This window comes from Sander lucioperca, chromosome 11 (assembly GCF_008315115.2).
Source record: "Sander lucioperca isolate FBNREF2018 chromosome 11, SLUC_FBN_1.2, whole genome shotgun sequence".
In the NCBI taxonomy this organism is placed as follows: domain Eukaryota; kingdom Metazoa; phylum Chordata; class Actinopteri; order Perciformes; family Percidae; genus Sander; species Sander lucioperca.
In genome coordinates, this window is record NC_050183.1 from 1620686 (window position 1) to 1634439 (window position 13754).

The following is a 13754-nucleotide window of genomic DNA, read 5'->3' on the forward strand; positions in this document are numbered from 1 at the left end:
TGGGCGGTGCTATGCGCCGGACGGAGCCATGGTGCCTCTGCAAAATAGCCTCGGGAAGGAACTTGTTTTGGTGGAACGTGTACATTCAAAGGTTGTTTTAGTCGTGCAACAGAAAACTCAGATTGGACAGATAGTCTAGCTAGTTGTCTGGATTTACCCTGCAGAGATCTGAGGAACAGTTAACCATAGTCCCCATACATCGACCGGAGTTTAAAATGCTTAAGTTAACAGACATCCGGCCGAAAATGAGGGACATCTGGAGGAATTACCGGCTGCACCGGAGTAATCCCGGAAGTGGAATGTCGTGGATATAGACTAGTCTTGAGGAGATGCAACATTTATTCATGGACAAATCGAAACTTACACTGTACATTTACTAGCACCTCATAACTTCACTGTTTATTTCTTCTCTGCTTTCTTCGGCGCACCAATGTTAATATCTCTGCTGGAATATGAAAGTGAAACTTAGGTTCCAATGGAATCGTTTGCTTGCGCTACTTTCAGATGGTTCTATTTTAAAGATGATTTCTTCTTTCTTCAAAATGTGTAGGCCTACTCCTTTTTGTTTCAGTAGTTAAAAACATGTCTTAAAGTGAGAAAAAATGTTAAGTAACTGCAGAAGGTTAAGTGCAAGTGTGAGTAAGGGTAGATGAGAAAATACACATGTCTAAATTTGGGTGAACTGACACAAAAAACACAGGCTTACTTAATCATCTTACTTGTCTTTGAATCAGTGAGTGACGGTGGGAGCCAGTACTAAAGTCCAATATTTACATCTGGAGAAAGTAAAATTCCTTCTTCCTCTGGGCCTCACTGCAGTGCTAGCTTGTTATTTCTGCATCTCTCAGAGATGTTTAACTGAAACGTCAACTGAGGTGTTTATGATAACTGAACAGGGAGTGGGGGATGATTTAGTTGTTCAGATGTTCAGTTGATAATTCAAATTCAGCCTGATCATTTGGGCAGTGTAATAGCAACATGGTGACATTGTAGATAGAAAATTACAATATAAATGTAATGTAATATAATGAAACTAAAAGTCATTTTTTCACCCAGCTATCCACACTGATCTGTTTTACACATTGCATTATCACACATGTCCATCAGAGTGTCACTCAATTAATTACCAAACCAATCACTGATAACGGCTGAGATGTGTCTTGCTTTAACTCTTTAGGAGTATCATCCAGTGAAAATTAAATGTAAATGTTGACTGTGCTTGATAGAAATGCACGTGATTGTACCTGTAAAGGATTAGTAAAATGCAGAAAATAAAAAAATCTTTTAAATGGGCTTTTCTGTTAAACACACAAAGGCTTGACAACTATGATTTCAACCTTTTTACTAACAATTTAAACATGTGAATTGCGCCATACATTTTCAGGTCTTCATTAAGGGGTGCAATCATTTACAAAGAGTTAAAAGAAAACATTGCTATTAGACAAATATTGATGTAGCTGAAACAGTGTAGCCAGAATGAGTGAAGTCGAGTCAAACTGCATTTTGAAACTTGGAAGTTCAGTGTTTACTGGCTTACATGTATGCAACAAATATGACTTTAATTCTTTGATTAAATTGTTTGATAAGGCAGAAAACATGAAACTTTCAAACTCCAACATGTAGTTTGATGTTTCTTTTTGTTTTGGTTTATTTTACAGTAAATACTCTCCTATGCAGAGACAGACAGAGAGAGCAGCACATTGAAACTAAGTGGTACTGTATAAAGACGGCAACAAACTGGTCAAGTATATTTACATTCTCTCTCTGAATCAAACCAGAAACGTTTTCTGTGAACTTTTAGCAACAGTGGGAAGCAAGTGAATATGTGATACAATGGTATTTTAATATTAGTGGGGCATGAAGACCTTCATTTTTTTCAGGCAACAATTGCTGCAAGAAACCCCAAGGAAATGGTTTGCATGCACACAAGATAGCTTTGTTTGTCTTGCTTTTTTGTTTTATCATGGGAATTTTGGGCTTGGTTCTTATTTGACAGTAATGATAATGTAGGAAAATGTGAATTGCAGAGCAGGACCATACATCTGGAGAATATCCCCATGACATTAATTATCATATGATTACATTTTCAGATGACAATTGTGTCTTAAAACAGAGATTCATATCAGTCACTTAGACTATTTAAATTGCAATTTCTTTTTTGAAGTTTTAATTGCACTGGGGCCAGTTGGTAATTGAAAAGAGTAAACCAGTTCTATATAAATATAATGCAACCTGTGCAAACATATTATAACTTACACTAGCTTGCATAGATTATTGGTAATGGAGAAGTAGACCACATTCTGACTTTGGGATGACTCAAACATGTCTCCTTGTTGCTCCCCTGTTTTTCCAAGTGGGTCTTCATCAGAGGAAAAAAGTTTACGTAGCTTATCTAACTTCCTTGATTCCTAGATGGCTGGCTGATTGTCCCCTTGTGTTTCCTGACACATTGTTAGCATATCCTTTACATAATGGTATAAACGGGAAGGGAGGCATACAAACATTTTGTATACTTTTTTTCTATAATCAAAAGAGGAAGAGTTCTTGTAAACTAGCTAATTTGACTGTCACTGTTTTCCTGAACAAGATCATCAGCTAAATTGCTACACCATAAAGGTTCATTTCAATCTTTGAGTCTTTCAGTACAAATGTATTAAAAACCTACACTGCAATTTTCTGTGTTTTGTGTTTATTGTAAATATTTGTCAAACTTCAGGACAATATTAAGAGTGATGATCTGCTTAAGGGCAGATTATTGTAATTTGACTGTTCAAAGGGAAATGGTTGAATTAATTGCAGTCCCTGGCATGGTTTTAATTAAAGTGATTAAAAGTTAAAAGCTTCTACACATTCTTTTTTTCCCAGTTAGATGTACCAGAGAAGAGAGCGCTCTCTTTATCTTGATGTTGTGTATACGGTAAATGACTCTACATTTTACCATTCTTGACATCTCCAATAGCTCCCCATACTTCAAATAAAAACACATCAGGGAAAGCAAAATCTCCCAGAACTGAGTCCAAGGCCTCTGCAAAGTCATCAGGGTTCTTCTTATCTTTACCTGCTTCCACGATGGTGGTTGCTGCGGAAAAGAAGGGACGGGACAGATTTTAATCAATCCAGGTTTAACTAACTACCACCAAATGCTGGTAAGGCATCAAAAATGTATTTAGACATAGCTAATATTCTATTATTTTACATCATGAAATTGGCCGATTAGTCATGATTTAGGGGAGCAGGGATTTGGGAGCAACCTTAATGATCTCAAACTGTATTAATGAACCATCAAACATAACAATGATTAAAATGGGCACAGCCCGCTTCTTCGTGTGCAGGAAATACATGCATTCAAAATCTTCATTGAACTGCGTATTTTGATGTTATTTTGATGTTCAAATTACATAGCAAACCGAATCAGTTAACCAGCAGGCAAAATTGAGTGTACTGTAATCCCCACGTTAAATGCACTGTCAGACTATTTAAATCTTCTCTAATTCATGTGTCAATACTATCTCAGTATGTACTGTATATACTTTGCCTAAACAACAGGAACTGAAAAATAGTTTGTTTCTCTAAGCCTGAAGATATCTGAATAAAAGGACGGTATGTATCCCCCAGTGATAGATGATATCTAGCTGAATGTTGTTGCATTAGGTCATCAACAGAATTTCTTTCAAATACCTTTCTCACCATTATTTTTTGTTAATTAACCATATACCCTCCACAATATTTGGATGAAAATATGCAGCCAAACAGCAGATAAAAGATCATGAGCCTTTTTTTTAAAAATGAGGTCTCAAGAGCCAAACGTCCATCTGAAAAACAGGCCACTGCCCTTGGAAGTCTGGGAAAGGGCAAACTAGTATCATTGAAAATGTTAATAATGTGGCCGGGTTGGGTCAGTGGGTAGAGCAGGCGCACACATGAGGCAGTTTGCCAATCTTTTACAGCCCTCAGTAAACCCCACTGACTGTGTATGAACATGTCTTTACATCCAAACATAGACTCAAATGTGTTGTGTATGTTAAGGACCCGAGTGTTATGTGGTTGGTCTTACCCAGCTCCAGATCTCTGATGCCCATGTAGCTCTCCAGCAGGTCGTCCACTTTCTTCATGGCACGTTCATCAAACTCATTCTGCTGGCAGAGCGGACAGGAAAATACAGAGGTGGATTTCATGGTGTTCACACTCTAAATATGGTGATACAAACTCTGTGAGAGCGTACCTTCTCATGCCAAAACATGTAAGAGTCATGCATATCTTGGGCTATTGTTTATCACTTATCTTTATGTTACATAAATATATCAAAGTTTATAAGATGACATTGAGTATTGCTGGTAGGTCTTCACTGCTTGTTAGGGCCCGAGCGCCGACAGCGGCAAAGGCCCTATTGAAACTGAAGGAATTATTATTATTATTATTACACCAAATTAATTGGCTTTTTGAGGGGCTTAACATATTCAAAAACTCACCAAAAAAAAACCCCTTAAAGATAAAAAGTTATTAAAAGAAAAACTTTTCGTCAAACGGTGTGTGCGTGGCGTGGCAGCCATTTTGAGTGTTTAGCGATGAACAAAGAAGTTGTTGTAACTTGAGTGTACGTTGTCATATATGCCCGAAAATTCTCACGATTGACAAGGGTCCAAGCCTGAGGACAGCTCCAGGCCAAAATTGACTTTTGGTCATAGCGCCCCCCGCTAGCAACAGGAAATGCGCCTTATATGATAAACATCATCCGATTTACATGAAACTTAGAATTCTTTCTTCATTGGTGATGGTTTGGCCCGCCCCCTATGATTAAGCCATGCCCCCTTTCATTACTGGTTAACCATTTAAGGTAGAGTATTGTGTGAGGTGTCATTGAACTCAGCAGAGAGTTCCTTCTTCATTGGTGATAGTTTGGCCCGCCCCCTATGTTTAAGCCACGCCCCCTTTCATAACATTTGAACCGTTTAAGGTAGACCCTTGTGTGAGATATCATTGAACTCAGCAGAGAGTTCCTTTTTAATTGGTGATGGTTTGACCCACCCCCTATAACTTAGCCACGCCCCTTTTCACAGCTAATTAACTGTATGACGTAGAGTCTTGTGTGAGGTATCGTTGAACTCAGCAGAGAGTTTGTTTTTGATTGGTGATGGTTTGGCCCGCCCCCTATACTTAAGCCACGCCCCCTTTCATAACATTTTAACCATTTAAGGTAGAGCCTTGTGTGAGGTATCATTGAACTCAGCAGATAATTTCTTTTTAAATGGTAAAGGTTTCCCCGACCCCTATGCTTTGGCCACGCCCCCTTTCACAGCTGATGAACTGTATGACGTACGTGACGAGTCTTGTGTGAGGTATCATTGAACTCAGCAGGGAGTTCCCTTTTCATTGGTGACGATTTGCGCAAACTCACGGTCGCAAGGAGCGGCGACTGCGAGGGCCCGTCCATCGTTGCTTGCAGCTTTAATTCTATTTGTTCCTTCTTGAGTTTACCCCAGTTAACCTTTTCAGCCTCCAAATTTTCTCAGAGGATTCACATCATAGTTCAGTGTGATGTGAAACATCCTTTAGGAAGTCTGAATCAATTTATTTACAGAGGTCACTTCCGGCGAAGCTGATGTAGACATTGTTCCAGGAATAATGAATATTTTGTGACTGTGTGTTGATTTGTGATCAGAGTCAACTGGGGCTGTTCAGTTCAGTTCAGGGTTATTACTAAAACTGAAACTAAAACTAAAACTGTAAGGGGTGGAAAATAGCTTTTGTAAACTGAAAATAAATACAAAATGAAACTAAACAAAAACAATTTTGCATGGTTAAAACATTTATTTCAGTTTTCGTTTTTAAGATAATATTTAACTACCATAAAAGACAGCATGAATTTCTGTCAACTCTCGTGACATTGACAGTAATTAAGTGGTCATTGTCCAGTAGAGTGTGTGAAACTCACCACTTCCTGAACTGTAGCAGCACCCTTGGAGCGAAGACGCAGCGTCTCCCTCCCGTTTACCATCTTGCCCTCGGTAGATTTTGGCGCTCTCGTCCTCATTCCGATCATGTCTGACCACACGCACACACACACACACACACACACACACACACACACACACAAACAGGATGATAACGATTAATCAAATTAAAGAGATAATCTGTGGAATTTTTATTTGTGACATCGTCACAGTGGTCACCTGTCCTTTTCAACATTGTTTCTGCAGGTGGCATTCCTTCCTCTGTGACCATTGTGGCTCTTACTGCTAACCACCATGTTCTGCTTCTATCATTTAGAAACCACAAGTCTTTCCCACACAGTACATTTCTCCGAGGATAGACAAAGACCAAAGCAACAAACTATAATTCACATACTGTTGTTCAGATGTGTATTTCTTGTCTCTTACCATAAGACATGAAATATTGTTTTAATAACTTGGTGTATGATAAAATGATAATTCATTTTTAAAGAGGCATGCTGCCTGTGGGCAAGACATTTCAAATCAAATTTCAGTGTGTAGCTTGTTGTGATGTCGTGTCCCACCTACACAAAGAACAGTGTCGAAGCCAGTCGTGTTTATGCGTTTTTATTTTTAGGATGTCTCCAAAGTTACAGTAAAGGAATAGTTGTGTAATAGACTGAATGTGTACCATGCTCCCTAACTGACAAGCCTAATAACTTTGTTTGTGTTAACAATTATGTTGCTTGCACTCTGCGCACCATGTATTCTCTCTCTATTATTTCTGACATTTAGGGCAATAAAGAGGTCCCACCTCTGTTACTTTCAGGATTGTAATTAGTGTAATAAATCATTTTACACATGAAATCTAATCCATCATATGCAGATTTGGCAGCCAGCCATTGTGTGTGTGTGTTTCAATTATTAAGAGATTTACTTCACACCCATTAAAATTGGGAATGGCAGGTTTATACAGCAAAAGGACTCTGAGGGGATGTCATACCAGATACAAAATGTCTGCTCCTGTTTATTTGTAGACGAAGCTTCCAGGAGGTTGTTTCTCTATTCCTATAAAAGGTGTGCTTTATTTCCTGTTTTGCATGTCTTATGCCTGAAGATGAATTGTAAACTAAGAAAAAAGAAATTGAAATTCATTACAGTATACTTTTTGAAGAGCCTCGTTTTCTCCTGTGGCTGATGAAAAATACCTCAAGCCTTTTCAATTTTGTCTCGGTACATGATTGAGAATGAAAACTTATTTCAGTAACTGACTTTAAAGAGGTGATTAGCCATATACTGCATATTTAATTTTTCACAAAAACAATTAACAAAGTACTTCAATTTCTCTGTAATATTAAAGACTCAGTCTGTAAACAAGAACTGACAACCAAAGAAATGTATTTTGTTTCTATGTTTTGCTAAGAGTTTTTCAAAGTTTATTTATTCAAATCTCTTCTAACATAGCCATACTTTTCCCTGCAGAGCTACTTCAGACCATCTACTGTCACATAAGATTCTTCAGGCTAAGGCATAACAACCGTAATACTGGTCAATTAATTGTAGCTGCTCAGTTTAATAACTTTTCCAGGCTCATTGGCAGATAGCCAGTAATCTCTTCAATGTTCCTATCTCCTCTTCCTGTTTGGCTGATGATATATGAAAAAGTACTGGAGAAGGCTGAAATCCATCAACCACTCGGACCAACTGTGGACAACAGAGTCTGTGGACAATAGAGTGTGGCCTTATTAGGAGAAATCAGCTGTTGGTGCTACACCTTGTATGGACAGTCCTATCATAAGACACGTACCTTCGGGGCAGCTTTTGGCGCTGATGATATTTAATGTCAGTTTTAATAATCATGGCCAACACACAATTCTGCTTTTTGAGAGCTTAGGATGGCAATAATAGTAATTTTTCTTTTTCATGCGTTTTATTCTAGTGTTTTCACTTCCTGGCAAAAACTTTGCTCTTGGTACTGAGTCTTTTTATCCCATTATTTAATCAGGAATGGATTTATACCGTGCAAGTGATTACAAAGTCAGATGTGTGCAAAGACTATTGAGTGTTAATGGTATCAGTGCACAGACCCAGTGTCAACTCATACAGGGTATAGAGACAGCAGTGCCTTCTCATTATAGTATTTGTCACATGTAGGCTAGCAATATTTAGTGTCAGGCCATGTTACATAAAAGCCATTGTATTTTTTTCTTTGCAGAAATGTACTACAAGGTGAACCCCATCTGTAAATGATAATATGTTTGCTTTCAATTGCCATTTCGGACTGATTTAGGAATGCATGTCTAGAATTCCCAATCTTCATCTGTTCTGCACATGACAGTGAAGCCCAGTAATCGAGAAACATTTTCCACTCACCAAAGGCCTTCTTGGGCCCCACCAGACGGAGAGTGAAGGGGATGCCTCTTGGTTGCTCTTTTAGCATCTTTGCCACCTCGTAGTGTCGACAGCCTACAATGCTCTGGTCATTGATGGCCTCGATGTGGTCACCAACACATACTGTCTTCAGCTGGTCTATGGTGCTGCCCTCCTTTATCCTCTGTAATAAATAAATTGAAATGTTTCACATGTGCTGAGATTCCCAGTTTGGAGCCTTCTACAAATTGAGATGACAGTGCCCAGACTGTTTAGCTCTGCCACTTGTTTACCTTGATGAAAGCATATCCAGCTCCATTGTCTGTGATAGTGAGGCCCAATGCGTCTTCCGTCTTCGTCACTTCAACCTCTTTGGTCTCCCCTCTGACGTGAGCGAAGATGAAGTCTTCCAGTCCAATCTGGCCACCCAGTAGCTTCTGCATGTCCACTTTATGAGAGTTGAGGGTGCAGAACAGAATCTAATTCGAGGAAATGGGCCAACATGTTAGCTGTTTCTGTTAATAACTTAGCAGCATCCATCTATGCAAAAGTGAAACACATATTATATTTTATTGTTTATGATATGATGTCCACACTCTGTAGTAAACAAGATTAAGACTCCACCAAGCTTTCCATTTAGAAATATAATAATGTAATACTATTACATTTACCATTTTAAAGTGGCCCCTAAATATTTGAGAGCACATTATTCAATTAGAAAAAGTATACTATTTTACTTTTTAAATAATGTCAGTAACATTGCCCAAGACTAACTACAACTTCAATCTGCTTTTGGTTAAAACAAGTGCATGTAGTAGTGTAGATATGGACATCCCTGGCAAATTAGTTTTAATTAAAAAAAATATATGTTTTGGAAAACAATAATTCCCTACCTATTTACAATACATGTGATAGTTTAGTTTCTGTATAGTTTCTGTGGCATTCCTTGGTGTTTTTTTTCTTCATTTCTTCCTCCATCAGAATTCCTTTAGCTGTGCTGTATAGGGATTAAGCAGCAGAGGGCAGTAGAGTCAACAATTTGATTTAGCTATTGTGGCCATTTTGTATGAGTCATAAATGTGACAACTCATTAAGAGCCTCTCTATATTTTAAGATCAATGTTTGAGTCAATCACAGCACACATACTGCTTGATTAAACATGTTTCTGTTTGTTTGAGGGCTTAAATCATGCTTGTTTTCAAAGGTTTGTTTCTGAATTATTGACTGAAAATGATAAGTAGCTGATAGTAATATACTGTAGACTTAAGATATTAAGATCAAATGTAACTAACTCTCAGGATTACACCATCAATTATCAGCCATGTATTGGAGCAAACATTGGCACAACAACACATGACTCTCTCCAGGCTGCCCTTTTTATAGTTTATTTATAGTTTACAACTATAACTGTTTTGTTTTTGAAATAACTTTAGTTTTTGCAAATTCTCCCAAAGTCTTTTTTGTCTGTTTGCTTGATATTCTGAAGCCTGAGGTTGAAGTTCAACTTTGACTTTATTATCCATGACGGAAATTCAAGATAACACAAGTGAACTGTTATCTCACTTGGTGCAGTTCCTGTTAGATATTGCTCATAGTAGCCTAGTTCTCTTGACAAGTGGAACAGTCTGCTTGCAGTCCAAGGTTTTCTTCGGCATCTGGCTGTGCTGTAACTTTATGCTGCTGCTGTTCAGTCCCGAGGAGGTCAAGGGAACTGCTCTCACTATCACCATCTAGGTGCCTGCTATTTCCTATAGAAAGTCTTGTATCTTGAATTCTGAATGCAGTTCAAGGTCTTGTAGAAATACAGGCCGTTAAATCAACTATTATTTGAATAATGTCTGACAAAACCATTCAATTATTGGTAAAAGACGTATTAATGTCTTGATTAAACAACAATTCATGCAAGACCAAAAAAAGGTGTGTTATTAATGTTATTAATCATTTATCAATCACTCTAGTCTTCTGCATTAGATATAAACAGTTTTTTAAAGCAACATCTGACAAAAACTTGAAAGTCTCAAGGTTTAAAAGATTATTTTTTAGTATTTATTATTATGTATTTGTTACAGTGTAAGGCTCCAACAATGCATTGTTTACGATTAATGGTAATCTATCCGACCGTTATTTAAACTGCTTATTCTTTCAGGACCACTGGAGATTATCCCAGCATACACTTGGCAGAGTTTACCCTGGACAGGCTGCCAAGCTACCACATGGCTTACATATAAGAAGACAAACACATTCACAGGAATTTAGAGTGTCTAATTAAATTTGGACAAGAGTGTCTGATATATCAAGTAAGATATCATACAAATTGTTATGCATAAGTTTTCATAAGTTTTCATACGATATCATACAAACCCATTTATGAGAATGCATTGGAGAGCTACAACATACAAACTCCACGCAGACTGCACACAACTGGCAAATAAACAGGATCCCTTCGCACAATCACGGTTGGTAGTTGCGTTATAAGATCATCAAGGTTGGCTCTTATGAAATGCACATATCCCTTCATCTCCAGTCATTGATATCCAACAGGTACATTGATAGGAAAGCCTTCATGCATGGTGGCCTTCATAATACTGATAAGTATTAGATTAGTTGAATGTTAATTGCTCTGTTGCCATAAAATACTGGAGAACCATGCAGAACAGCAGCATTCCGCCACCATTTTTTAAATTTAACCTTAATTAAATACATTTTTTAAAGATTACACTATTTTTACAGTTTATCCTTGTAGTATAATGTTGAACTGCATAAACAACCACAGCTTAGTTAAGTAAACCAATTTCTAGAGACAAAACATGCACATGTACAAGACAGAAAATCGGTTGCTTACACATAAAGCCCTGCTAGTCTTTCCGCAACTATGAGTTTCGTCCTACACACTCTTTGATCACTCTACTGTTGCACCTACTTCCAGCTTATCTGTATAAATGTCATCTAAATGCCTGTATAAAATACAAAAATTAAGTGTAGCCATTGATAAGTCTTTCTGTGACATCCGCCTGTGGCCTTTGATTGTGTTTAGCATTGAGAGCAGTATCAGGCTGCATGCATGATTTGGCCAGCCCCGACCTGCTAAAGGTTTAGTTATTAGACTCCTTCTCAAGGATTCTGACCTTGTGAGCAGCTGCCTGCTGTCACCTGACTGCATAGCCTACCACACCTTTAATCCCCATGCAGTGCTATGAATGAACTGTTTAGTCCTATAATGTTGTATAACCATTTTGGAAATATGATTTCCCTTTAATTTACAATTTAATGTCTCTAAAACACAGACAGTTCAGTCACTTGTTACAGCTTCACTTGACACAGTATTTAGATATTTAGGGTAATGTTACTTCTTGGAGTGTTTTAAAAGGGAACTACATTTTTACACACAAAAGATCAGCATACTAGTCATGTGGAGTACTAGTCAGACTGTGAAAACAGTTGTTTTGTAATGTCTTACGTGGCTTTGGAGGAGCTTTGTCAAGTCCGAGAAAAAAAGCCTTGCTATGTTATCGGGAGATTATCTTCGATTGGGCTTGGACGCCACAACAACATAAAAGAAACCTGTGTTTCAAACGATGTGGGCATTTACAAGGCAAGAAGGGTCCAATGAAAAGTTTCTAATATTTGCATCATGGGAAATGTAGGACCAAGTGTTTTTGGAGCTTCACCCATAGGGACTACCTCTGCCTCTGCTGCTTCTACACTTAATCACTGGAGTGCCCCTTTGAAAGGCTGTTTTTAGTTGAGTATTTGACCACTTTAGCTTGCTTTCTGTTTGAGCTGAAATGTAGCTCTGCTGGACATAATGCTGATAATCATCTGTCAGATTATTTCCAATTAATTAGGCAAAAGAGCTACCGTAATATTCTGTGATTGTTAAAAATAGGTTGAAATTTTGACGATATTTGCATCAATGTAACTGAGCACCTATATCTTATCCCCAAGTTTGTAGTTTGAATAACTTTCAAAGCAAAATTTTCGTCACCTGGTTTTGTTTTGCTCACGTCACTCAAGTCACTTCCCTTACTATAAGCCTATCTTGTTGTGTTGTATGTGTTACACATAACATTATCTGGTTATTTGTTTCCATTATTGATCCTGGTCAAGGTGCAGACAAGAACAAAGTCTGGCAGATAGTAGTGAGACCAAAAGATCTTCAATAGTGCATCATGGAAAATAGCCTAGAAAGGAAACCTAATACCTATTTGCAACTTGCCTGCCAGACCAGAAATGCAAGAAAGGCATAACACCATTTTATTATCTTGAAAAAAAAAAGTGTATCATAACAGTGTGTCATTTCTCACAAAAGTGGAAATGCCACTAATTAGCCTAATCATGTTTACATGCATAGCTTGGTTTGTTCTGTACCTCTGAGGGGGAGATGTTGAACACTTCAGCGATCTTGGCGTACAGCTCCTTGACGTTTGTGAATCCGTGGATGCGGCCTGTGGGACTCCCATGAGCCAGCTGGGTGTGGAAGATGAGCTTAGGTCTCAGGTATTCTGGTGGCCCTGATGGTGGTGGTGAAGGTGGAGGAAGCGGAGGCGCTGTAGGCTCTACACTCCCCTGATTCTGGCTCTGGTTCTGGGCCTTTTGTACCTCCATGGCCTCAGCCCCTGCTGCCTTGTCCTGCGGGCTCAAAGCCTCCCCGTTCTGCATTGGGCCCCAGCTCAGGTAAGGGCCTCCTCTGGGAGCCCTGGTGGTGTACTGCTCTAGCAAAGTGAGAAACTCTGTCCTTCCCCCCGCTTAGCTGACCAACCAACAAATAGCCACCCAGAGCTTTGGGGTGAAGAGCGCAGATGAATTAGTGATGAGAGTAGCCTGGTAACAGTAGCTGGAAGAGGCCAGCCAGACGCTGCTGGATAGAAACCCAACACCCTATGAGTTCAGGACTGTGTGTGTTACACCTGAGCCTCTGGCAGCTCACGCATAAAGATCACAAACAAAACACATCAGGTTAGGTTTTTTTATACACATGACACGGTTAAGACTCTAATCCCCCAGATCAGTCTGGGTGCCAGACAGACATGACCCTGAATAGGTGAACATCCCTCTGAAGTGTGAAATTGGCTAGTATATTACCACATAATAAATGATTTCCAAAGTGGGCGGCTCAGAGATGGCCACAGACAATGTCCCAGTGTTACAGGTAAGATGATATTATTGGGTTAGGGAGTAAGGTGCTCCCCCCTTCACTGGCCTCATTGAATGAAATTGGCTGTTGCCGGGGTGAATCCTTGGTGATGCACTGACCTTTTTGACCCCACAGACAGCCCACAGATACAGAAGATGACAGTTACAGCCGCTAAATAGATGTTTAATTCACCGATTCAAGGATTTAAAATATCAGTTTCAAACCTTGCTGCACCAAAATGTGTGTACGTATGATAGCACTTAAAATAATGATAAATAATACAATATATTGTATTAATGAGCTCTTAAAACCAACAATAT

At 38.7% G+C, this 13754-nt stretch overlaps 1 protein-coding gene across 1 annotated transcript; it reads right to left on the bottom strand.

The window, feature by feature from the left end:
• Positions 1-1325: 1325 nt before the first annotated feature.
• Positions 1326-13040, bottom strand: gipc3 (GIPC PDZ domain containing family, member 3). The gene is made up of 6 exons (XM_031307487.2): positions 12669-13040; positions 8594-8779; positions 8304-8484; positions 5933-6042; positions 4055-4136; positions 1326-3079 (listed from the first exon to the last, which is right to left on the bottom strand). Exons 1-6 carry the CDS (start codon positions 12957-12959, stop codon positions 2928-2930), a joined length of 1002 nt encoding a protein of 333 aa, XP_031163347.1. The 5' UTR covers positions 12960-13040; the 3' UTR covers positions 1326-2927.
• Positions 13041-13754: the final 714 nt, after the last annotated feature.